Source organism: Dipodomys spectabilis, unplaced genomic scaffold, assembly GCF_019054845.1.
Source record: "Dipodomys spectabilis isolate Male_0828 unplaced genomic scaffold, ASM1905484v1 ptg000187l, whole genome shotgun sequence".
Lineage (NCBI taxonomy): Eukaryota > Metazoa > Chordata > Mammalia > Rodentia > Heteromyidae > Dipodomys > Dipodomys spectabilis.
The window spans coordinates 6,302,700-6,330,039 of record NW_024870864.1 but is presented as its reverse complement, the minus strand read 5'-3'; the positions used below and the strand labels follow the sequence as shown (position 1 = coordinate 6,330,039).

Here is a 27,340-nt window from a genome sequence, read left to right as displayed (position 1 = left end):
GGGGGACCGGCGCGTAGTCCTCAGCCGAGCCGAGCGGCCTAGCAGACGCGCGCGCTGCCTGTCTCCGACGCCTCGGCTTCTCTTCAGCCGATCGGTGCGGCCATGGCCTGGCAGCGGCGGCCCGAGGCCGACATTCGAGCCCGAGGCGCGCTGGCGCTGCTGGCCCTGGCCTTGTGCTCGCCCGGGGCTGGGAGCCAGGCGCTCGAGTGGTACTCCGCCGTGGTGGGCCTCGAGTATGTGGACCCGCAGACGAACCAGACCGTGTGGAGCGTGTCGGAGAGCGGCCGCTTCGGCGATAATTCGCCCAAGGAGGCCGCGCAGGGCCTGGTGGGCGCTCCGGCCGGAGACCCCGAGGGCTGCGCGCCCGACGCGCGCTTCTTCGTGCCGGGCGGCCGGGGAGCGGCCCCGTGGGTCGCCCTGGTGGCGCGCGGGGGCTGCACCTTCAAGGACAAGGTGCTGGTGGCGGCGCGGAGGAACGCCTCGGCGGTAGTGGTGTACAACGAGGAGACCTACGGGAACGTCACGGCGCCCATGTCCCACGCGGGTGAGCCGCCCCGGCGCGGGAGGCCGCGCGCCCCGGGCCTGCCTCCCAGGCCCAGAAATGGCCCCTGGGCGCCGCTTTGGTGGTGTTTTGATGTGGGTCTTTTGTTTGTTGGTTTGTTTTTTGAGGTCTGAGGCCAGCCTTAGGGGTTGAGCCCTGCGTCCACACTCGAGATGAGATCTTTGAACTGAAGAGATGAAGGTGCCCAGCAGGCAGATTGTGGCTCCGCCCATGGGTCTCTTTGTATGCGGCTTCCCAAACAAGGGTTGGAGGTTAAGAAGTGAAGCTCCTGGCAGAGGTGGGGGGGGGGTAAGTGGATGGGTGGGTGGTGTGTGCACTGGGACTTCTTGAACTCAGGACCCAGGCACTAATCCCTTTAGTTTTTTTTCCGCTCAAGGCTAACACTTGAGCTACAGCTCCACTTCCAGCTTTTTGGTGATTAATCGGAGGTAAGAATCTCTCGGAGTTTCCAGCCCAGGCTGGCTTTGAACCAAAGTCCTCAAATCTGAGCTTCTTGAGTAATTAGGATTGCAGACCTGAGCCACCTGGTTGCTCCCCAGCCTTCCCTCCTTCCCCTCCCGTCACCTTCCCCCCCCTCCCCTGCTATGAAGTTATCCTGAGTTTTCCAAACTTTTGACTCAGGAAACCTGGCCTTTAATTCTGGAAATTTTCTCTCTTGCTAAAATATAGATTTGTAACACTGACTCCACTTTGGGGTTACATGAAATTTGAAACTTAACTGTGTGTGTGTTGATGGAAGAAAAGGGCCTATTTCTTTGCCTAGAGCCCCATCCTACATGAACTAGTCCCAGGGAGAAATAGCAGGTTACATCTTAATGCAGTAAATGAGGGTTGAAGTATGACCAATCTTGGAACTGAGTTGGAACTCAGTTTTAAGATCACATTAGCACTACGCACTAAACTTCAGGTGATTAAAATTATTTTCTAAGTTTCTGCTGTTACTAAGCAGTACAACCCTTTTCCTATACTGTACTTCTGTTTTTTAGTGTGTTTAGGTCACTTGACTGAGTTCGGAACTTAGCTGTAGAATGAGGTTTTGCAGAAAAGTTTTATCGAGTTTGGCTAATTTAATAGTGTGGGGAATGGTAGCCAGGTGGGAGGTGGGGAAGGGGGGGCTTCCCTATAGGCTAACAGGGGGCCTAAACTGCAGGAGCAAGGGAAAGGGATGGGTAGGAGATGGTAAGGAGTACTTGAAGTTGGATGGGAGTGATCTGCTAGGACCCCAAAATGAGGGAGAAAAAAAAAAGTGGAGAAATAGGTCTATGAGAAATCAAGAAAGCCAGTCCTGAGTAATTGTTGAAGGTTAAAAATAAAATATATAAAATTGTTGAAGATTGACTTTGGAAGATGGGCAAGTGGGGATGAGTGCAAATGTCTCTGTAGTGGTATTGGGCTGGGCATGCTAGTTTATTAGTCCAGTGATTACAAATTGACCCCATTGTCATTGTGCTTAAGCCATGTTTCCACAGAACCCACCATATAAAGATCCTGGAATTTCAGGTACATTCTAACCACAGAGTTCACAAGTTGAATAGTTGTATCAGTGAAGAGGTCAGTGAGCCATGATGCCAGATCCTTAACACAGTCTCTTTCTTTTAAATAGTAGATTCCTCAGCCTGTAGTTTTCTTAATCTACCTATTTCAGTTTTTGATCATGACATTAACATCCTTTCAAGTGAACATAATTTGTTCTAACCATGGTTCATTCAACAACCTTTCTTGCTGATATTAGCATGTAACTTATTCAAATGCCTCCCCACAATAATTTCTTTGATATTCATGTGGAAATCCTTTTTTTCCAGTCTTCTGGACTCGGCAGCCTCCTGTCTAGTCCTCAGAACATGAGAAAAAGTCAGTTTGAGATGCTCTTTTTCCCCACAAAAAAGAAACCTTAAAAAGAATAGTTGGTTTGGTTTGGTGTGAATGTATCTATTGTGTAGACACTGTGGTGACTGTTTTGTGAATTATAGGATATTTGACTGCATTCTTGCTTCCTATCGCCCACCAAGTTCCATTAACCCTCTCACAATTTTTCTTTTTAGTTTCTCTATTTTATTTCTAGCATATACATACAAGTCTATTGATGATGCACAAATTACATCACTGCAAAGGATAGAAAAAAAGCTTATGAGTTGGTTCACTGTCACTTACGCAGAGGAAATAGTAAAAGTATGTCAATCTAGACAAAAAGATAAAAAGCAACAAACTGTTTTCAGAACAAGTAGTGATATTCATTCACCCAGCTTAAACCTGAAGACCAACGATGATGATATAATATGGTACTTATTACTCAAAATTGGCAGCTGAAAGAATTCCCTTTCTATGTAAGGAGGTGGAGAAAAGGAATAGTTGACACTGTGTTACTTCTAAACAACAAAGTCAATAATTTTGAGTACAAAAATGTCTTTACGTGTTGCAAAATGCTCTGGAAGTGAGATGGACAAAATTATACAATACTTTGAGCCACTGACCTTAGAAGGGCCAGTACCATGGTGGTGCAGCAAAAATGGAAAGGTTCTTGTAGAACTTGTTCCAGTCAGATACAAGATACAAGGCCAGGTGCTGGTGGCTCATGCCTGTAATCCTAGGTACTCAGGAGGCTGAAATCTGAGGATCTTGGTTCAAAGCCACCCGGAGACTTTAATTTCCTACAAAAAAACTGGAAGTGGGGCTATGGCTGAAAGTGATAGAGCACTAGCCTTAAGCAGAAGAGCTCAGGGACAGCTCCTAGGCCACAAGCCCCACAACCACTACCAACAAAAAAATAACAGATACAAGGTACAGCTGTGGGTTTGAGAATAGAATTAAGGTGAGAGGAACCACCTTTGACATGCTGTATTTGAATTTGAGATGAATATTCTTATAGAACCTCAGGCTGTTAAAGCTTATGTTTCCTATATTTAGTCAGAATGTTGCTAGAGCCTGGAAAACCTACTGATTCAGTGGTCTCAGTGTTCCTATGTAACACTGGATTTCTACAAAGTAATTAAAGCTGATATATTTGTTAAGTAAAATATTAAGTCTTAGAATTCTCTAGCTTTTATTGGAAATCTACTGCTTAACTTACTGTTACTAGATCAATTCCGAATTTAAGCCAATATTTTATTGTAGCTTTTAAAAAAGTCATGACTTAGCCTAGTGTAGTGGTACATATCTGTAATCCCAGCTTTGCAGGAGGCAGAGATGGAAGGATCATGTTTGAAGATCGAGTTTGAAGCCAAAAGTTGGTGAGATCCTGATCCTATCTCATACAGTGGCATATCTGTAGTCCTAGCTATGTTTGTGGATTAATAAAGAGGATACTTCTTTAGCTGAACCTTGGTGAGCTCTTTCAAGAAGGACACTTGAGCAGTTGTTTACTGAGTGCCAGGTAACTAACAAGGCTTATATTTGTAGGAAGGGTTAGAGTCCTGATAGGGCATAGGCGGTTTCCAAGGTGTTTAAGATTTTTGAAAGGTCACATTTTAAGAGAGATTCATTGTGATTTGGCAGATCATGGAATATAGTCTTTTATAAGTGAACAAATGATCAAAAACACTTAGAATTGAATTTAAGATATATGCCTCACAGAGGGTGGGTTTTTTTATGGAAGCTTCTAGAAAGATCTAGTTTTGCAGGACAAGTTATAGTTGATAAAAAGAAAATGTGTAGCATTCATTTATAAGAGTAAGTAGGACTGGCTGGGAAGGTGACTCAGTGGTAGAGCGCATGCCTTGCATGCCTGAGGCCCTGGGTTCGATTCCTCAGCACCACATAAGCAAAAAGAAAAAAGCCGGAAGTGGTGGCTGTGGCTCATGGTAGAGTGCTAGCCTTGAGCTGAAGAGCTGAGAGACAGCGCCCAGGCCCAGAGTTCAGGCCCCACAACCGGACCCAAAAATAAAAAAATAAAAAAAATAAAAAGAGTAAGTAGGACTTCTCAGTCACAGGAATAGCAATGAAAAAGGCTAAAGGTCTGAAATGAAGTAATGCATCTGGGAAAGTTGCAGAAGTGTTTCCAGTAAAATTGTTGAGTAGTCAATACTTCTGAAATTGTTGTTTTGTTTTACTTTTGAGACAAGGTCTCACCTTATAAAAAGAAAAGAATATGTGGTTTCCTTCTAACTCACTGTAGCCAATCCTGAAAGTCTGTATAATGGCTTGAAATTTGCAAGACATTTACATTCTGTACTGTTTCTCCAGCTATAATTATCCTTAGTAGGTCATCTCAATGATAGCCCTGGAAAATAAGCCAGCTTTTCAGATTAATTCATTCATGCAGGAACTCTACTGTGAGCCATCACTTCTTGTTGGGGCTGTAAAACCTAATTCAAAAAAAAAGAAAAAGAACAGATAGTACTAGATAGGAGAGAGACCTAGAAAGAGATTTTGATGTGTGTAAAAAGGAGTATCCATGATAATTCTGACTCCAAGAAAGTTGCAAAGCCTGAAGTTGAAGTTGCCCTAAATATTCAAGATTTGACTGGACAATCTCCAGGCTGGGAGTAAGTAGGAGTGGCCAGAGTTTGGCAGCTAAGTTACTAGAAAAAACAAAAAAAAAAAAACCTGAAAGTTCAGGGGATTCTGTTCCTCTAACTTTCTAATGTGATTTCTTGATTACTTGAGTTAGTTTGCTAGATCAGAAATCAAGTCCTCTACTTTAAATATTTGAGTAGTTCTCATCTTCTTCAAGACAATGTTGAAATCTTCTTTAAATCTTTTCTTCACCATGAGAAGTAGTATGTTAGGCTCCATTGTGTCACTGCTGAATTTTGAAACTGTTAGTCAAATCTGAATTTGTGTTTGTTTGTTTTGACAAGGTGATAAGGGGAGCACAGAAAGTGGAAAAGGAAGTGAACACCATTTTATATTTGGCACAGGAAAATTTGAAATTATGTTACCAGTAATTTTGCTTGCTAAAAATACTGTATTTGGTATCTGTTACTCAACAAGTAGGATTACAGTCGTATACTGTGGGCAGTGACATTGTGTAGACGTAAGACAAAAATAAAACAGAAACTGCCCTCGAGTCCTTCTGCCTAGTAGGGAGGTGTATGAGTTCCTTTGTGGGAGAGGGATTGTGCAAGATGACCTTTTATAGTCCAGCAAGGTTGGGAGAAACACTTAGGCCTGGGGAAGAAAAAGTATTCTAAGGATTTTATCTCTTTTCCTTCAAATCTTTGAGGTTTTGTACCTTTCGTGAAGAAATTTTTTTTAAATTCATCACATTAGCTTAGAAATAAGCTGATATTTGCTCTCATGTGCCAATTAAATTTGAGTTGTATAAAATAAAAAAAAACTTGAGCTAGGTTAGCTGTGTAGGATTGGCCAAAAAGGCAGTAATTAATGCATCAAGAGGGAAGGGAAGGGCCTTTGGAGCCAGTGTGATTTTACTCAAGTCCTTGCTTCTAGTTCACACCATTCCCTTTCAATTTTTGGCTCTCCCCCCCCCCCCCCCCAACCACATTCGTGGAGCCTGGGTACTGTCCCTGAGCTCTTCAGCTCAAGGCTAGTGTTCTACCACTTGAGCCACATAGCCACTTCCAGCTTTTTCTGCGTATATGGTGCTGAGGAATCGAATCCAGGGCCTCATGCATGAGAGGCAAGCACTGTACCACTGAGCCACCTACCCAGCCCTTTTTGGAACTTTTTTGGGACAAAGTTTTGATATATTTGTTGCCCAAGCTGTCCTTGGACACAGACTCTACTTGCCTAAACCTCCCAAGTAGCTAGGATTACAGGCATGTGCTACCATGCTAAGACTTTTGGCTGGATCCATGACTCAAAAATGTAGAATGCTTACCTAACAGGTACAAGGCCCTGAATCCAAATTTCTGGACCACATGAAAACACTTCTTTAACTTACAGGGTATCACAGTTGTAGGTGGTTTATAACTATCAATTGTTGCTGTACATGTACTGAATATTTGTTTTCCTATAGATGGAAAATACTTATCTTCTGTTGTTTTTCTCAGTGCTGGATAGCAAGGTAGTTTGCACAAATGTTAAGGAAACTATAGTTCTAGCTGTAGTCAGTAGTAGTCACCTTAGAAGAATGGCCTTCTGGCATTTCAGTAACTAAATCCCAATGGCAGAGATCCACCGTGGATGTGCTACAGATTAAATTTCTTTCCACAATATAATAGTATAATACTCTGGTGTCCATGTAATTTCACAGAACAATGTGCATTTTAAAGTTCTTGTTTGATTAGGTAATATGTGCAGATGGTATGGAATTCCTCCTACGTGAAGGAACACTCCACCTCATCCTGTAGCCACCGGCTCATCTCCCTGGAGATGGTCATGGTCCCAGACTCTTCTGTAGACTCCCAGAGATCATCTGTGTTGATCAAGAGTAGCTCCTTGGAGATTTATAATAATAAGGTGGTGTCCACACAACTTTACCTGTTGGTTTTCTTCTTGTTTTTTGAACTATTTTGAGTACTATCAGTACTTATAGCTACATCCTGCATACATGAACTATAATATATATAGCTATCCCTCTCTCATGGGCATTTAGATTGTGATAGCAAAAACAGAAGGAAAAAATATTAGCAGATGAAAGAAAAGTATGAGGGATGAACTCTGTCAGGGATGCTTTGCTAATTTGCAGCAGCAATTCCTTGGTGTAATATCTGTCTCTCAGAATAGTTGTCACAGCATTTCACTGGGATGGCAGGCACTCAGCTGCAAAATCTATGTAAGAAAAGCACATGGATCTCAGTCCTTCAGTACTTCAAGATAAATACCTGCCCTTGGGCCTTGTAGTCCTATAGGCAAGGTGTCCTATACATACAAGATAGCCCATGGGTTTTATCATCTCAGGCCTTCAGCTGTGATGATGTCATTGGAGACCCTATGCCTGAGACAACTCTGTCAGATACGAGGATCATCTCCTGGAGGCTAGTGATCTCCCCTTATCATAAGGTACAAGGAGAGGCCAGTATCTTTCCCTGACAGACAAAACAGATCATTAGGACTATAAACATTATTTATTCCACTTTATTGTATTTAGATTATGTAACTTCAATTTTGTTAAAAATTCAGTCTACCTACTTAGTACTGATAAATTGATAAGTATTAGACTTTTTTTTTGCGGGGGGGGGGGGGGGTCCCGTCATGGGGCCTGAACTCTGGGCCTGGGCGCTGTCCCTCAGCTCTTCAGCTCAAGGCTAGCACTCTACCACTTGAGCCACAGCACCACTTCCGGCTTTTTTTTTTCTGCTTATGTGCTGAGGAATCGAACCCAGGGCCTCATGCATGCAAGGCAAGTGCTCTACCACTGAGCCACCTTCCCAGCCCATAGACTTTTTAAGTGTCAAAAATCCAATATAGTTGGCAGGTGCTCTACCCTTAAGCACTTTTCCTGAGCCACACTCCTAGCCTTTTAAAAAGTTTTTTAAAACTTTTATAAAGTTTAAAGATGGTTGATACAATTATAGTTTTGAGAGTGATGTGAAATGAACATACCTTTAACTTGTTTTCCTTGTTCAAATTATGGCCTGAAACCTTTGGAGGAGAAAGTAAAACATTGAAATTTTTCTACATGAAATATTTTTTCACAAAAGAAGCCTCCCACATTTATACAATACACGCTGTACTGAGGAAAGGAACTAGCAGACTGCCTTTGTACTTCTATTGTGGACATAGGTCTAGTCAGTCTTAACTGTTGCAAATATGTCCTCTTGTCATATTTACATAAGAACTGATTTCATGGACAGGTTCTGGAGTCTAAAATTATCAGGACAGTTTCTTTATGTCTTCTATTAGGATATCTTGTTTTGACAATGAGAATCCTTCACTGCATTCAAAAAAATAGATAGCTTGGTTGATAGGTTGAGAGGATGGGTGGGGGCAGAGGCTGGAGACACGACTTAGAAGTAGAGTACCTACCTAACAAGAGTGGAGTCCTTGGCTGGGTTATAACTTAGTGGGAAAGCACTTGCCTAGCAAGTACAACGTTCTGGGTTTGATCCTCAGTACCAAAAAAGAAAAGAAAAGAAAAAAAAAGAGTAGAGCCTTGAGTTAGTTCACCAAAAAAAGAAAGAAAGGGAGGGAAGCAAGCAGGCAGAAACCAACAATAGTGTCTCTTTAGAGACATTACGTTTTGCTCATGTGTAAGTGTAACTGTATCTTAGATATAGAATTGTTAGGTTGAAGAGACACGCATTTAAAATTTTGGATAGCCTTAATCTCCCCCACCCCCGACCCCCATGCAAAAGGAATCATTTACTCCTGTAGCAGTATGTAAGAGTGCCAACTTGTATGTAATTTGCCCATAAGCTGCTTTTAAAAAAGCAGCTTATATGGGCTGGGTACAATGATTCAAGCCTATAATACTACCTGCTTAGGAGGCAGAGATTGGGGAGTCCATGGTTCTTGTCCACTTGGAGCATAAAAGCTTATGAGACTATCCCAATCAATAGCTGAGCTTAGTGGCACACATCTGTTATTCTAGTATAGAGGAAGCACAGTGACTAGTGTAGTGTCATACACCTGTCAACCCCAGCAACAAAAGGAAGCACAAGAGAAATCCATGTTGTCTTCAACATAAAGTGAGACCATATCCCAAAAATAACTAAAGCAAAAAGAGGCTAGAGGTGTGGCTCCCCCCAATTTTTTGTGTATTTTCTTTTTTTTGGTCAGTCGTGGGCCTTGAACTCTGGGCCTGAGTGCTGTCCCTCAGCTCTTCAGCTCAAGGCTGAAGGCACCCTACCACTTGAGCTACAGTGCCACTTCCGGTTTTCTGGTGGTTTATTGGAGATAAGAGTTTCATGAGCTTTCCTGCCTGGGCTGGCTTTGAACTGCAATCCTCAGATCTCAGCCTCCTGAGTAGCTAGGATTATAGGCGTGAGCCACCGGCACCCAACTTGTGTGTTTTCTTTAAACTAATTTTTCCCAAGTGTCCATTTCTTATTTTTATCTTGATTTTACTCCTTTGGCCTTAGAGAAAGTTTTCATTTTTCTAGTCATTCTTTTTTAAAGTATCTCCGAAGTTTTTCATGCTTGGAAAAGATTTTTTTGATATTACTTATTTTTAAACCTTTGTTGCTTCTGATCCTTACATGTTTCTCCATATATATATATATATATATATATATATATATATATATATATATATATTTAGCTTAAGCTGTGAGAAAGGCATGCAGTTTTGTTTTAGATGATGCCACCCCCCCCCCCATGGTTTTATTTATTAGTCATTAACTTTGTCGTTGATTTGGGATTCTGCTGTATTATATATTAATTTACATATTTGGGCTTACTACAGGACTTTTCATTTGGTCCCATCCCAGGACAGGGTTACACACCACTATAATGATGTTTAAAGTACCTTACCTATAAGGACTAGTCCAGGTTTCACTTTTTTGAAAAACTTTACTGATTACTTCTGCTTAAACAGTGTTTTTAGTTGTTTTATCCTATTGTTATTTTATGATTATTGTATTAATATATAGCTAGGGTCATTTAAAACTTGATTATTTTGCTCCTTATATTGCTTTCCTATTTTAGTAGGCATGTTTCATACATCCATTGTTAATATTCATAAGTGAAAACCTTTTGATTCTTTATTACTGTTTATGTTGTGTGTGGGAGTGTTATCTTAGAAATAATTTTAAGACATCCTTATTTTTTTCTTTTAACAAGCTGAAGAATAGTTGTGCTTTTTATTTGTCTGTTTGTTGGTTTTTTTGTACAGGTTCTGGGGCTTGAACTCAGGGCCTGGGTGCTGTCCTTGAGCTTCTTTGCTCAATGCTAGCATTCTATCACTACTCTACTTCGAGCTTTTTGGTGGTTAATTGGAAATAACCACTTTTCCCAGGCTAGCTTTAAACCGTGATCCTCAAATTTCAGCCTCTTGTGTAGCTAGGATTACAGGCATGAGTCACCAGCACCTGGTGTGTGCTTTCTGTTTTGTTTTTATTTTCTTGTAGTGCTGGGGATGTAACCCAAGGATGCTAGGCCAGTGCTTATTCCACTGAGCTACATCCCAGCCCCTGTGGAACAACTGAAATGTTGTTAGTATTAGTCCTTAAAGGTGTGAATTCAAAGGTAGAATTCACTTTTCAAGTTGCATCATGTTCTTACTATTTGGAAGAGCCTACTTAGTGATTTATTCTATTTTTCCTACTGTAATCAGTCTGTTTTCTCTTTTAAAACCTGTTTTGGTAATTGCTATTTTCCTTGAAAATAAGCCATTTTATTGGCTTATTTTAAATGTGTGTAATAGTGAACATAACTTTCTCTTTATTTTGTATTCTTTATTATGTTGGTTTCTTTCATTTTTTTTCTGCAGGAACAGGAAACATAGTGGTCATTATGATTAGCTACCCAAAAGGACGAGAAATTTTGGATTTGGTGCAAAAAGGAATTGCAGTAAAAATGACCATAGGGATTGGCACCCGGCACATGCAGGAGTTTATCAGCGGTCAGTCTGTGGTGTTTGTGGCCATTGCCTTCATCACGATGATGATTATCTCATTAGCCTGGTTAATATTTTACTATATACAACGTTTCCTATATACGGGGTCACAGTTTGGAAGTCAGGTAATTATGGATAACTGTTAGTTTTGCATTTAAAAAAGGTAGTTCATGTATTCAATTTTATATTGGACCACATTACTTTCATTTTTAATTAGGATATTGAAGTATTTTATGACTTTTCGTGTGTATGTGCCAGTATGGGGTCTTGAACTCAGGGCCTTGCGCTCAAGCTTGGCTTTTTCTATTCAAAGTTGGCATTCTACCACTTGGGCTACACACCTCCAGTCTTTCTCTTTGCTGGTTGTTTTGAGGATAGAGGCTATGAACTTTTCTATCCAGGCTAAACCATGGTCGTCCAGATCTTAGCCTCCTGGGTAGCTAGAACTACAGACATAAGCCATTAGTACCTGACTTAAAATACTTTCAATAAAAAGGACCTTAAGTGATATGAATGTTGTATATATTAACACTTAAAATAAGCTGGATATGATAGCATATACCTGTAATCCTAACTGGTGAGGCTTAGGCAAAAGGATTATGAATTTGAGGCCAACCTAAGCTGCAGTCAGATCCTGCCTGAAAAAAAGAACTTAAAATGCTTATTCGAGGGTGTGTGTTTGCTTAAGTTATTTTTAGAGTGGTCATTTGCTTTTCTTAAAAATTTTAGTCCATATGTTTGTTTACATTATGTCTGACTTTTAAAAAATAATTATTTAAAATTTTCAATAATACCTTCCTTCCCCAGGGCCATAGGAAGGAAACTAAAAAAGTTATTGGCCAGCTTCCACTTCATACAGTAAAACATGGAGAAAAGGTAATATTTTCATGATGCTTTGTTGTGTTTTGTTTTGCTTACAACTTAGACTAGACAGTATTTATTTTGAAAAATATTGTCCTTCTAGTACAGTAACGAGTATGTAGAGCTTTGGTGAATTTAAGTTAGTATTAACTTCCATGAATGTGCTTATTTTAAAGGATTGGCAGAAATGCCATGGGTAAAGAGCCTTCAAGAAGAGTAACACCTACAGCTGTCCACTATGACAGCCACAGGTCACATATGGGGAGGGGTTGGAGCTGGAGCTCAGTGGTAGAGCATGTGCTTGGCATAAACAAGGTCTTGCATCTAACTACTGTCACTCCCACCCTCAAAAAAAAAAAAAAGTAAAATGAATGATGGAAATGTGTAGTAGTCGTTCTTGTATTGTCTTTTGTGCTGTGAAATGTGGCTGTACTGCCTTGCAGAGGCTTCATTTAGTTCTTTTCATTTTATCTCATTTAGCCTCACTTAGCCCAGCTTTTGACTTAGAGACTCCAGTCTCTATTCCTCCTCAAGAAAAAGAAACTTGCATTTATGCCATAGCTCTTCCTTTGCTATACTTGAAGTATTAAACTAACAGTGACACACTGAATTACAGACCTTTACATTTGAAAAAATTGGAATCTGATATTAATGGCTCATGGCTTAATATTCCTACTCCTGGGATTGTGTTGGTGGCTATCATTCCTAATAACTGCCACATTGTAGTACAATGGAATTTTAATACTTTGTGCAAGATACCAATTTCTTACGATGCATTTATTAAACAGAAAAAAATAAAAGTAAAAGGTCACTTTTACTTTTAAAATGGGCATCTGGGCTGGGAAGGTGGCTCAGTGGTAGAGCGCTTGCCTTGCATGCCTGAGGCCCTGGGTTCGATTCCTCAGCACCACATAAGCAAAAAGAAAAAAGCTGGAAGTGGCGCTGTGGCTCAAGTGGTAGAGTGCTAGCCTTGAGCTGAAGAGCTGAGGGACAGTGCCCAGGCCCAGAGTTCAGGCCCCACGACCGGACCCAAAAAAAATAAAATAAAATGGGCATCTGGTTTACAAATCATCTGGGGATGAGTGTCTTGTTAATGCCTGTGGCAAATTCTGTATACATCTGCGTAGCTAGTCGCTTGATATGCACCTGGTTTTATATTCCTTTTGCAACATGCTGTTGCTCCTCAGCAATTTCAGTCCCTACTCAAGAGAAGACACAAATGCAGATGTGTAATTTACCAATTCAAGTCTTTAAGAATAGAAGTAAATTGAGGCTATCTTCTTTCCAGATAGAACACTTTTGAAAATATGCTACCAGGGACTATTTTTTTAAGTTGTTAAAATAGTAGTTTAGTCCATAAGTGGTCCAAAAAAGTATGTACAAGGATATTCTAGTTTACATTTTAAGCTTGTACAAAAAAAAGCGTTTTCCCTAGTCTACCTTAGCTCTGGAAACTGGTGTTTTGTTTTTTAATTTGTCTTGTCTTTGACTTCACTCATAGTAATATGAAATCTTACAGGTAATTAGGGACTTTGATAATGCTTTCATCATTTTTTTTTTTTTTTTTGGGGTCCGGTCATGGGGCCTGAACTCTGGGCCTGGACGCTGTCCCTCAGCAATTCAGCTCAAGGCTAGCGCTCTACCACTTGAGCCACAGCACCACTTCCGGCTTTTTTCTTTTTGCTTATGTGGTGCTGAGGAATCGAACCCAGGGCCTCAGGCATGCAAGGCAAGCGCTCTACCACTGAGCCACCTTCCCAGCCCCGCTTTCATCATTCTTGCATGGCATGATAAATGAGTGACAGTATTTTTGTTGTATCATGTAATTTAAAATACTGCTCTAAATGTAATTTAATGCAGTCTTTGATAATTATCTCCAGATATGAAACTAAGCTTTTACTGCTTCCTTATTAATAAGTGGTACATATGGCTAAGTATGTTTTTAAATAATTACACTTAAATAATTATATTTAAATAATGTCTGTGTGTCATTAATGACTTGCAAATGTTTCAGGCATACAGGCACACCTTGATTGAGTTTCTGAACCTCTAGGGGTCTCAGAACCCAGCCTGACTTGGGCCAGATGACCACTGTGACCCAGGCTGCTTTTGTTGATAGAACAGGACCCAAGTGGTTAGATCCAGAGGCTGCCAAGAGAAATGAGGAGGGCTGCGCCCACTGAAAAGATCTATGACCTATATATAGATGCTTCAAAGTAGAAATTTTGCCAGGAGCAGATGGCTCACACCAATGATTCTAGTACTCAGGAGGCTGAGATCTGAGGATCATGGTTTAAAGCCAGTGTGGGCAGGGAAATCTGTGAGACGTTTCTTATCTCCAATTATCCGTTAAAAAGCCAGAAGTAGGGCTGGGAAGGTGGCTCAGTGGTAGAGCGTTTGCCTTGCATGCATGAGGCCCTGGGTTCGATTCCTCAGCACCACATAAGCAGAAAAAAAAAAAAAAAGCCGGAAGTGCGCTGTGGCTCAAGTGGTAGAGTGCTAGCCTTGAGCTGAAGAGCTGAGGGACAGCGCCCAGGCACAGAGTTCAGGCCCCACGACCGGATCCAAAAAAAAAAAAAAAAGCCAGAAATGGAGCTGTTGCCTAAGTGGTTGAGCAGTAGCCTTAAGCAAAGCTCAGAGACAGCATCTAGGTGCTAAGTTCAAGCTCCAAAACTGGCACCAAAAAAGTAGAAATTTTGTCAGTAAGGATTGAAGTCAGAACCTCTCAGTTGCTAGGAAGGTACTCTACCACTTGAACCATTCCTTCAACTTCTTTAAGGGGGAGAGTAGTACTACAGTTTGAACTCGAGTCCTTATATTTGCTAGGCAAGTAATCTACCACTTCAGTTCTACCAGCCCTAAATTATTATTTGTTGTTGTTGTTTTGCCAGTCCTAAGGGTCTGGGCACAGTCAGTGAGCTTCTTTGGCTCAAGGCTAGCACTCTACCACTTGAACCACAGCACCACTTCCTGCTTTTTCTGTTTATGTGGAACTGAGGAATCAAACCAAGGGCTTCATGCATGATAGGCAAGCACACTAAGCACATTCCCAGCCTTATATTTGTTTTTAAAAAAGAACCCTGGGGCTGGGAAGGTGGCTCAGTGGTAGAGTGCTTGCCTTACATACATGAGGCCCTGGATTCGATTCCTCGGCACCACATAAGAAAAAAAAAGCCAGAAGTGGCGCTGTGGCTCAGGTTGTAGACTGCTAGCCTTGGGTTGAAGAGCTGAGGGACAGTGCCCAGGCCAGAGTTCAGGCCCCACAACCAAGAAAAATAAAAAATAACCCATAACACTTAATATTTAATACTTAAGAATTGTTAATGCCTGATTAGGCAGATGTTGGATGTTTTTCCTTTCATTTAGATTTCTTAGATAATTCCTTGGTAGCAATAAGAAAAAATACAAAGTGTAATTACCTCTGTTGGCGTTTTAGGTTGTTCAGCCAGTAAAGTATAGAATTCATCGTTGTTCTAGTCACAATGTAGTACATTTATCAAGAATATTCTGTATATTAATCTCTTTCCTCCTCTTACAGGGAATTGATATTGATGCAGAGAATTGTGCAGTGTGCATTGAAAATTTTAAAGTAAAGGATGTTATCAGAATCCTGCCATGCAAGTATGTTCTTTTTGCCCACTGAGATATACAAAATAGCTTGACAGGTATCAGAATTCTGAGTACAAATTCCATATCTTTTCTCATATAAAGTTCTTGCTATCTTTGATCATATCATCTTTCAGAAAAGAGACTTTGGTTTTTATATGGTTTTCAATAAAGGCTTTTTAAAATTGCTTTGATTAGATCTTAGGTACCCATTAAGACCCATTATACATCTTGGTCATAAACTTGGCTTCTAGCCAACAGCAAGGCTTCACTGAAATCCTAGAAACCCATTATACACTTAGCAATACAGAAAATACTGTGATAGAAGCAAAGAAGCAGAAGCCAGACCATTGAGAAATCAGAGGAAAGGCCTGGAATGAGAGCCAGAAGCCAATCAGGAATGGCTTACTGTTACTTGCACCCTGGGTTTGTGTTTCTTTTAAGGCTGTATAAAACAAATATTATTCCTTGTACTTAAGTTATAGTAATTCAGGTTCAGTTTCTGGCAACAGGAAGTTGCAACTTCCTTTTTTAATAACAGGCTACTTTAATAATAACTTTAAAAAAGAATTGCTATGTTAGCAGAAAGGTTTATTTTGGGTATAGAAATTAGATGTTTTAATTCTAGTCATTTTCAGTTACACTACACATTTTTGGAAGCAAAAAATTAATATAATGCTCTGGCTTTATTTGCAGAGTATTTTAGGATATGTATGTTCTTTATGGTAGAATAAGTTCTTGGTTACTCTGAAGGAAATAAAGCAACTGTATCAAAATAACCAAATAAAAGTTTCCTGAGTTTAATATGCTGCTTTTAAAACCTTTGGCATTTATACAGGGTTGGCACAGTGAATACTTAGTGAATTGGGGTTAGTATAAGTTGATCATTTCCTGTAGAATAAGTTGATCATTTCCTGTAGAAAATTGTGAAAGTAGAAAAAGAAAACTGTTCTCTAGGCTGAGTAGAGCAAGTCTTTAATTACAAATGATGCTCAGGATGCTGCACACTTGAGCAGCACTAGATATGTGCTGATGGCTAAGCTGGGATTTTTATGTGGCTTTCAAATGCCAGATGAGTTGCAGTGTACATTTCCTTGCCTACTTATTGGGGTTGTTACTCCTCCACATTCTTTCCTGAGCTTTATGGTGTAGCACATTCCCCAGTAGCGCCAGTATATTTAGTTGTTCATTTGTTTTTGTAAAATTGCTCTTTTTGGTCATTAAGTTTGGGTTTGAGAATGGAAAGGTCAAAAGACAGATTGGACTAGACTGTTAAGTGATTAAGAATTGGTATTTTTAGCTAGGCACTGGTGACTCTGTAATCCTAGCTACTCAGGAGGCTGAGATCTGAGGATCACAGTTTGAAGCCAACCTAGGCAGGAAAGTCCATGAGACTCTTAATGCCACTAAAGTGCCCAAAGAAAGCAAGAAGTGGAGCAGTGGCTCAAGTGATAAAGTGCTAGCCTTGAGTTCAGGCCCCAGGACCAGCACAAAAAAAGAAAAGAAAAAAAATTGGTATTTTTAATTGCACTGGTAGGCTTATTTTGCAGAAAACATTTTGAAAGGATACTAGTAACAATGAACACTTACTAGAGATGTTCTGTGCCTGGCATATATTGTGAACATAATGTGTGTCACTGAAAGCAGGTGGTGGTATAGATTCACAACCAGCTAAGGTTCCTGTGGTCATGGCAGTTCTGACACACAGCCAGTGTTTGAGTGCAACCAGCCTGGCTCCAAACCCCATATTTTAACAGCTTATCTCACATGGGAAGTAAAGTTAGGAAAGACAGATGGGAAAAAAAAAAATTAGATATGCCCTTATAAGAAAATTCTGATGAGCTAGGCATCTGTGGCTCACACCTATACTCCTTGCTACTCAGGAAGCTGAGATCTTAAGATGGTGGATCAAAATCAGCTTGGGCAGGAAAATCCATGAGACTCTTAATGGCGCCAGTAGCTGTAATCCTAGCTACTCAGGAGGCTGAGATCTGAAGGTCATGGTTCAAAGCCAGCCCAGGCAGGAAAGTCTGTGAGACTCTTATCTCCAATTAGCCACCAGAAAACTGGAAGTAGCGCTGTGGCTTATGTGATAGATCACTCGCTGAAGAGCTGAGGGACAGCACCCAGGCCCAGAAGAGTTCAAGCCCCACAACCGACAAAAAAAAATAAACTACCAAAAGGTAGAAGTGAAGATGTGGCGCAAGTGGTAGAGTCCTAGCCTTGAGCACAAAAGCTCAGAGACAGTATTTAAGCCCTGAGTTCAGTCCTGAGGACTGGCACCCAAAAAAAAAACAACAAAAAACAAAAACCTGATTATAGGTTGAATGACAACGGCTCATGCTGTAATCCTAGCTATTCGAGAGGCTGAGATCTAAGGATTGAGGTTCAAAGCCAGCCTGGGTTGGAAAAATTTACCACCAAGAAGATGTAAAATAGAGCTGTGGCACAAGTGGTAGAGTGCCAGCCTTGAGCAAAAAATAGCTCTGGGGCAGCGCGCATCCAGGCCCTGAGTTCAAGCCCCAGGACTGGCGCCAAAAAACAAATCCTGATGATAGGTATTCATTACAGAAAAAGGGTATATAAAAATGTGTAAGGGAGAAAACAAATGTTTTTTAAGTCTGTCTCTAAAGATGATTGTTAATATCTTACTGTATTTCTATTTGAATTGTTTTATGGACTTAAAAAGATACTACTAATTTAGTATTAATTACTGTTGTCTCATTATGCCACATTTATTTTCAAAAGGCTTATAAGTAATTTATTAAGGAATATAAAAATGTATACCTGGCATGTAGTAGAAATAAGGCATGCCATTTTTATGTAGAGAAAATTTCACTGAAATCCTGAATTCCACTTAATTGGGAAATAGATAATAAGTTACTAGACTGAAGTGTTGTTTTGACATTGGCTAACTGATATTGAAGAATTAAGTTGGTAGAATGTCTTATTTCCTTTGTAAGATATACAAACATTTATTTTAAAACATTAACACATACTTAATTTTTTTAGGCATAGTTTTCATAGAATATGCATTGACCCTTGGCTTTTGGATCACCGAACATGTCCAATGTGTAAACTTGATGTCATCAAAGCCCTGGGATATTGGGTTTGTTACATTTTTGTTTATATTCAATCTCTGCCCGTTTTTCCCGTGTTTCAAGTAGTAGTGTCAGGCTTGAGTGAAAAAGTCAAGCAAGAGCATGAGTCCATGAGTTCAATCCCCAGTACTAGCACCATAAAAACAAAAAAGAATTCTTAAAGTAGTCCAGAGAATTAGGGAACTTAAATTTATGATAGACTAATATAATTCTTGATATTAGTTCTCCCTGCCCATAATTTCAGGATTCAGCAATGCTGCTTTAATTTTAGCCCATTAGTTTGTAATGCTTTGATGATCAGGAACATTTCTCAGGAGATGCAGAAGAAAATGAAAGTGTTGCTCAGAGTAGCTAGCCCTGTGTGAAGGCCTTGAATGCTGTTTCCATTAGATCTGTATAACCTGGGTGTAAAATCACAGTTTCTAGGTTAGAAAATTAAGCTGAGAATTGTTGTGACTCATTGCAGGTCACACTAGTTTATAGGGAGCCAGCTTTCAAACACAAGTTTACTTAATTCTAGTGCCCAAGTTCTCTACTCAAAAAGGAGGGACACAGAGGAAAACCTGATTTTTCTAGGTTTTTAAAAATTACTATTTTAGTCTTCATGTATTATGGTAATATCTCAAAAGCTTGATATAATATTTCTTTTAACCTTTGGGAAAAAATAGCTTGAACATCAAATTTTTCTAAGTAAAATTGCTAGTCAATAGAATTCTCTGTAGAAACTGCAGAAAAAAAATTTTAAGATAATCATTTTATACATCTGAAATTCTTCCTAGCCATGTGAATTTCTATGATGATGCCACTGAAGCATTGGCCTATGAACATTACAAGACTATTACTTCCCGTGCTGCAGATCTGCAAAATACTTCTCACTTTCTAGCTTAGCCTGCCTTCAGAAAATACTGAGACCTTTCCTTATGGCTCCTGAAATGCTGTAAAGTGTCTTATAAGAGGCTGAACCTTGAAATCTAGCATTTCAAATGACAACACAACAAATGAAGTTGTCATTTCAAATGACAACTTCACAGATCTTTTTCTTGGCTAAATCTCAGAACTCTCTTCCTTTCTTAGGTACTCTGAAGCGCATGCTGTTTTCTTGTTTGTCAGTAATAAGAAAACAACTTTGCTTTTTATTTCTAAACATTAGTATAAAAGGAAATTTTTCACTGACCTTAGTTTGGAAACTTCATTTTCATGTGGTTTTATTTTAGGAAATACAACTTTACTACCTTTTTGTTTTCCATCTGGTGATACTAGCCTTTGAACTCAACCTCACACATACTACTAAACTGAAGCTCTATCACTTGAGCCACATGCTGGTTCCATATATATTTTATCTATTAAAAATTAAGTCTTCTTTTTAGGTAAGACCAAGTTGTTTTTTTTTTTTAAGTTATTTTCTGAAAGCTAGAATATGTTGTCACCTGAATGCATGATTTTTTTTTTGAGGGACCAAAATCTATAGAAACTTCAAAGCTAAGGGATTTGTCTTTTAAGTATTTTAATCTTTAGATGATATGCCATTTTTCTTAGACATTCCCTCCCCTTTGGATATTTTCAACAGCTATAACTTGCTCTCTTGTAGTGACTAATTCTCATACAACTGTGGGAGAATCAGCAGCAGCTGCCATGCACATCAACTCTAAAAGCAGTCAGTCCTTTGCTTTGCACCTGTACCAGTTCACCACTTAATCACTGTTTGCATCCAGTTGACAAGCGCTGATGAAAGGAAAGCCATCTAAGGTGTTAGATCTAAACTTGGCTCTGGTGACAGAAAGATGGCTGAGACAGTGAGACACTGCTCTTCTGCTCTAGGACCTGGGGGTTTATTTTCAGGACTAATGTTGTCAGGACATGACTATAGACATAGCATGGCAAAAGAGGTAGGTCAGATGCCAAGAGCCAAGAGGAGCTCATGCTGTGTGACGGAAGTGGGAAGAGTGAGGAAACATATGCTAGAGGGGCAGCTGAGTTAGATTGCCGGTTGATGGTGATCACCTGTGGGGTGAGAAGCTGGCAGAGAACTATGCTTGGCAGATAATAGATAAACAGATTGGGTCCGGCTGAGCAGGAGATAGGACATTATGACACAATAGTCACAGGATTTGTTGCTTGTTTCATCAAGTTGTGCTTGGTGTGGGGGGGAGGGGGGGTGTTACCGTTGAGAAAGCAGGAGGAGGTTGTGGAACACAAGTAAAGGAGGCCAATAGTACCTTGGAGCCAAGAAGAGGGAAATGAGATGCCATGTGCTCGCAGCCCATTTTATCATTTTCCCATATACAACTTTGTCTTTGACATTAATTAAAAAGCATTTGTGGATGTCCCCTGAATGTTAAGGCTTTTGTGTAGTGATGCTGATCCTCCTTTTTGTTATTTTTTTAAGCAGGAAAATGAAGAGGGAGAGTCAAACTATGGCTTCTATAAGGAGAATACAGCACTGACTTAATAACAAATACCATCTAATGCCTTATGTTGTTCAGCAGCCTTGTTGCTCTATAAGCCCCAGTTTTGTGCTGTAAAACAGCACAAAGCAGTGATTAGGGCTCCTGCTGCTTCCAAAAGCAAGTAGAAGGCTGCCTCATATACTCTGTGCAAGACCACAGGACACTGAGAAAGCTGCACTTTCTGTCAGTAAATAGTTTAAAAGGTGATGATGTTTGTATCAAGGAAGGAATATTGGCTTCTGGAGAACAAAAGATGACATAGATCTTAGAAATCTGATGATTGAGACGTAACTCTTTTCTAGTGGTGCTGGATAAAGGAAGCACTGGCACACTGCACTACTAACCAGATTGAGTGTAGAGAGGTAATGATATCTCAATGGATTTCAAGCAAGATGACCAGGATAAAGTGATCGTGTTGCTTAGGAAGATGTCTTCTCTCCTATTCTCAAGGGAGAATCTGAGGATGGACAGGAACTGCCCTCTCCAGAATCTGCCCCTGTCAGCATCTCTGCTGGGAATTTGAGTGTGACCTTCCAGGATGAGGACAGGAGCAGCGTGAGCAGCCCACTGTCATCTGCCACTAGTGAATCCACACCACCGTGCCCTGCCAGTTTGAAAGAAGATGTAGGAGAAGACACAGCATTACTAGGTAGGTAGCAGTCATCAGTAGTTGGATGAAATCTATAAAATGCAGAAAAGCATTCAGTAATCAAGTGAAAACCATAGTCCGTCCCACAGCTAGAGGTACCATGTCAACATTTTGATAAATCCTTTCCTAGGTATTTTTCTCTGCTCAATGATGAGGGAATATATCACTATTCACTGTTGGGTAGCCCTCTTTGTTTAAATGGACATTATCAGTAACCTCTTGAAATAATCATGTTGGACATATTTACCACTTATCTCACTGTTATTCTGATAGGTAAAGTGTATGTTTTGTTAGATAAGGTACCTCTTTATATTTGTTGGTCAATTCTTATGAATTGTTCATTTATCCCTCACTGCTTTTCTGTTGTTGGAGGTTGGGTTTTTATATATTTATTAATCTTTTTAGTTCTTACCTTATTTTTCTGAAGTGATAATTAATTTTTTTGTTGTTTTTTTTTTGGTCCGGTCGTGGGGCCTGAACTCTGTGCCTGGGCGCTGTCCCTCAGCTCTTCAGCTCAAGGCTAGCACTCTACCACTTAAGCCACAGCGCCACTTCTGGCTTTTTGCTTATGTGGTGCTGAGGAATCGAACCCAGGGCCTCATGCATGCAAGGCAAGCGCTCTACCACTGAGCCACCTTCCCAGCCCCACTAATTTTTTTTTACACAAGGTTATACTATGTAGTCAAGGTTAACCTGAAACTCCCTCTCAGATAATTTCTTTATACTGATTCTTGGATATCTTTAGATATTGAAAGTAATACATCTTTCTCAAGTATTTTGTACATTTTCCCCAATTTCTTTCACATTGGTGATGGGAATGGACGTAGGGCCTGTGTGTTCTAGGCACACATTCTGCTACCGAACTTTGCTCCTGGTTTTCCCAGTTTCTGTATCCTTTGACTTCTTACTGTATTTGACAAGATAGAAATTTGTCATTTTTGTGTCTTCTGGCTTCTTGTTCTTTCTCAACTTTGCCTTTATTGAAAGATGATTTAGGAAAGTATGTCTCAAGATTGTGAAACTACTGACCTATATTTTGCTAGTATTTATTTTTTCTTTTTTGAGTCAGGGTTTTGCTATAATAGCCTACACTGGCCTCAAATCATGATCCTCCTCCTTCAGCCTCCTAATTGCTGAGATAACAGGCTTGTCTCTCCATGCCTGACTACATTTAAATTTGAATTCACATAGTTGGAGGTTGGCCCTAGAGCCTTGCTAATAAGCAAGCACTAATAGTGCAGTCCAACCCAGCAAAAATATGTTTTGATATTTGTAAGGCAGGGAAAGTCCTCTCATCTGTGTTCATCTTTTACAATTTCTGGGCTACTCTGCATTCTTTTTTTTCTTTTTTGTCTTTTCCTACTCCTGGGGCTTGAACTCAGGTCCTGGGCACTGACCCTGAGCCTCTCTGTGCTCAAGGCTAGCACTGTACCACTTGAGCCACAGATCCACTTCTAGCCTTTTCTCTTTATGTGATACTAAAGAATTGAACCCAGGGCTTCATGCATAGTAGGCAAGCACTCTACCACTAAGCCACATTCCCAGTCTCTACTCTGCATTCTTTAAAGAATACTTGTAAGATCATTTTGCCAAATAAAAGAAAATGCAGTCATTTTTGTTTAGAATTACATTAGCTTGCAAAGATTATTGTAACAGTGATTGATGCTTTCTATTTTTAATTTTGCCCTTCTGAAAGAGGGAAGCATATTTTTCCAAAGAGGGCATGTGAGACAGATAGAAATTTAAGGTAGAAATTTAAGTTTTAAATCAGTACCAGAAGGAAAAACAGTTCATTGTAAAAGAAGAAGGAAGAATGGGTTTCATAGAATGCTAAAGTTGAGTGTTGTTTTCTCTTCTCCATCTGAGACTGGACCACCTCACAAGGCAGCATAAAACATTTTTGATTTTAGGAATCCTGTTGCATTGATCCAGAATGCATTCCAATGTGAATTTTGCAATTGCCATCCAGAAAAAAAGCTAAATTATTTTCTAGAACATGAGCACACTGAGGATTTAAAGACAGAGACTCAAGCCAGACTATAGGTGGCTCATGCCTATAATCCTAGCTAATCAAGAGACTGAAATCTGAGGATTGCAGTTCAAGGCCAATCTGGGCAGGAAAGTCCTCTCAGAGTAGTGGAAAACAATAAAAATAACTATTAAAGACAAACAGATTGTGAGACATTTGGTGAAGGAATTGGATTCTCCCACTTGCCCATCTCAATCTCTGGGGCTCCCTTTTTTTTTTCCTCTTTTTTTCCTCAATTGTTCTCCTGTAAATTGACAGGTAATTTTGCCTTTAGAAAATTGGGTTAGTTTAAGCCAGTCTGAGTATTTGGCTAATATTCTCACTTAGAGCTGGGAAAACATTGCCAGCTGCTTAGGAACAATTAGAAAAGCAGTGTGTTGTCTTGAATGGTGGGCCCTGAGGAGAGTGTGTAGGCCTATTGTGTGCTTCTCCAAAGTCTAGGTGACTACCTATTTCATTCTTTAAGGAGCTGAAAGTATTTGATTCTGTATAATACTAATAAAACCATACAGAATTTAAGTGAGGAGAAAACCCGAGAGATCCTACGATAAAACAAGGTGGCTATATGGGCATTATATACTTGAAAATTACCAAATTTAAACTTTTAATTGTTCTCACAACAAATGAATAAGTATATGAGATGATGTTATGTTAATACCTTCTTTTTTTTTTTTTTTTTTTTGCTTGTCATGGGACTTGAACTCAGGGCCTGGGCACTATCTCTGAGCTTCTTTTGCTCAAAGCTAGCACTCTTACCATTTTAACCACAGCACCTCTTCAGGCTTTTTCCTGTTTATGTGGTACTGAGGAATTGAATCCGGGGCATCAGGCATGCTAAACAAGCACTCTACCACTGAGCCACATTCCCAAACTTTATGTTAATATCTTGATTCAGTCATTCCATAATGTATACCTATTCAAAACAGTATATCATATTATATGCCAATTTAAAAAGTAAAGAAAAAAGCTGGGCGCCAGTAGCTCATGCCTGTAGTCCTAGCTACTCAAGAGGCTGAGATCTGAGGATCATGGTTCAAAGCCACCCTGGGCAAGAAATTCTTTTTTTTTTTTTTTTTTTTTGTCGGTTGTGGGGCTTGAACTCTGGGCTTGGGCACTGTCCCTGCGCTCTTCAGCTCAAGGCAAGTGCTCTACCGCTTGAGCCACGGCGCAGCTTCATGGAAATTATTTTGGGGGGGGGGAGGGGGGGTATGGTCATGGCCTGAACTCTGGGCCTGGGCGCTGTCCCTCAGCTTTTCAACTAAAGGCTAGTGCTCTACCACTTGAGCCACACCGCCACTTCCAGCTTTTTTCTTTTAGTTTATGTGGTGCTGAGGAATTGAGCCCAGGGCCTTAGGCATGCAAGGCAAGCACTCTACCACTGAGCCACCTTTCCAGCCCCTGGGCAGGAAATTCTCTGAGACTCTTATCTCCAATAAACCACCGAAAATCAGAAGTGGCACTATGTCTCAAGTGATAGAGTGTTAGCCTTGACTTGAAGAGTTGAGGGGCATTGCCTAGGCCCAGAGTTCAAGCCCCAGCACGGACCAAAAATAAAAGGAAAAAAAAAAATTTAAGCTGGGAAAACAAGTTTAACCATAGGGACTGAGACACTCAGTGGCAATTTTAAGTTGACAGAATAAAGAGTACTTGCTTCTGTGCTGTTTATCAGGAAGTACTAGTCATGAGAAGTCGTTTTTGCAAAAGTAATTGTCTTTTTCTGTTGGTCATGGGGCTTGAACTCTCTGGGCCTAGGCACTGTCCCTGAGCTTGTCAGCTTAAGACAAGCACTATACCACTTGAGCCACAATACCACTTCCAGTTTTCTGAGGGTTAATGGGCATCAGAGTCTCATGGACTTTCCTGCCTGGGCTGGCTTTAAATCTCGATCCTCAGATCTCAGCCTCCTGAGTAGCTAGGATTACAGGTGTGAGCCACCGGTGCCCAGCGGCAGAAGTAATTTTGCACTACTGATTTTTACTCTCTAACTTCCCCATTTCCTGCCATCAGTAAAATGAAATAATAACCTATTAGTCCCTCCCTTATATGGGGACAGTGAATGCTAATTGGAGCTATTATTGGTGGCAGCATAGTCATAGTTTCTTGGTTTTTGAAGAATCCTAGTATCATGAGCCCAAACTGCATCTTTTTCCATGGTGCCATGCTGATCAGATAAATTTGGTTCAGCTGGTGCTAGAAATCTGTTATCCTGTGTATAAGGTAGATGTTTCCTTATTTTTCTTGTCAACTATCTCAACAATAGGTTGCCATTTTTGCATGTAAGTTTTACTTAAATGTTTGTGTCCAAATGAGTGAGTGTGTTTGTATAACTGAAGTCTGGAAAATGCTGACCAACCTGCTGATCTAGGGTGGCTTTGGTACTTTTTTGTAGAAGCTGGCCGGAGCGACCTTCAGTGTGGAGGACCAGCCTGCTAGCACCCATCTTCACTGATGGCATCACCAACACAGCCTTGGCTTGAACTAAAGGACATTTTATTTTTTTACTTTAGTGTATAGTTTGTATGCTTGAAAATAATGTACATTATTTTACCTTTCAGGTTGATAAACAAAGGGCTAAGATAGTTTATTGTTAAAAAGACCTTTTGATTAGTCTTTATATATTTATCTATTAAAATACTGTGTTTACAATAAACTTGTTTTAGACTGTCACAAAAGACAACACCTAGGGAAGATATTTTAATGTGGAGAACAGGTGTTATTTCTAAATTCTAGACTAGCTACTGTGGTACTGTAACAAGATTAATTCTATTTCTCAAGCTTTTTAAACAAAATAGACCTATTTTTACACTATTGAAGTAGAATTATGTGATTATAGTAATTGATCAGATGGGCTTTCCCTGGAGGAAAGACTATTTTAGAACTTTAAACTTCTGAGTTGAGCAATCTTTCTAAATATAGTGGAGTAGTCCTGTAATCCCAGTTTTGGGAGGCTGAGGCAGGATGGTCCAGAATTTGAGCAAAAAGAAGACACTGTCTCAAAATGAAACATTGATGGGGGCAAATCTCAACTTGCTTGCACATATCTGTTTTGTACGTAGAAACTTTAAAACCTGAGGACATGTTTCCATTGTTTGGAGCTGTGGGAAAAGCACTAGCTGACATAGGATTTACATTTTTCCCTTTATTACTTCATTGGAGACCTTGATGGGAAGGGAAATTTGTCCACTTTTTCCTGCAAACCCAAGATTCTTGTATTGCACATTAAGAACATTAAAATCTTCATTAAGAAAACAAGTATAAATTTGTGATTTTTCTTAACAAAGAATATGCTTTACTGGTTCTCTTAATCTTAAAAGGGTAATAGTTGAATAGTTCTGATGTTGTTGGAGTAAAGGAACAGTTTTCTTGACTCGTTTTTAAGCAAACTCAATACCATGACCTTGTCTAATCATTTATCCTTTTCTACTCATTTGCTGTTCTTATTTGTAGGTCAGAGGTACAGCCTTCGGAGATGGTTGCCTAAGCTCTGCCCTTTCCTTACTTCCTGGAGGTTAAAGTCAAGGACTATTGACTTTAAGACACTTTATATATTTATTTTATTTTTTGTTGGTACTAGAGCCATTAGTTTTTGCTGTTGTTCAAAGCTAGCACTCTACCACTTGAACCATACCTCTACCTGCAGCTTTTTGATGGTTAATAAAAGTCTGTCAGGTTAGTTTGCTTGGGCT

At 40.0% G+C, this 27,340-nt stretch overlaps 1 protein-coding gene across 2 annotated transcripts; it reads left to right on the top strand.

Annotated features, from left to right (window-relative positions):
- Rnf149 (ring finger protein 149) lies at positions 1 to 26,906 on the top strand. Of its 2 annotated transcripts, XM_042695499.1 has the most exons (7): positions 1 to 544; positions 10,836 to 11,086; positions 11,769 to 11,837; positions 15,361 to 15,443; positions 18,441 to 18,537; positions 21,427 to 21,625; positions 26,044 to 26,906. In XM_042695499.1, the coding sequence occupies exons 1-7, from the start codon at positions 103 to 105 to the stop codon at positions 26,085 to 26,087; spliced, it is 1,185 nt and encodes a 394-aa protein (XP_042551433.1). In that variant the 5' UTR covers positions 1 to 102; the 3' UTR covers positions 26,088 to 26,906. The 2 variants fall into 2 exon arrangements, with proteins under 2 accessions (XP_042551433.1, XP_042551434.1); XM_042695500.1 differs by lacking the exons at positions 21,427 to 21,625; positions 26,044 to 26,906 and adding an exon at positions 20,916 to 21,418.
- The last annotated feature ends 434 nt before the right edge of the window (positions 26,907 to 27,340 follow it).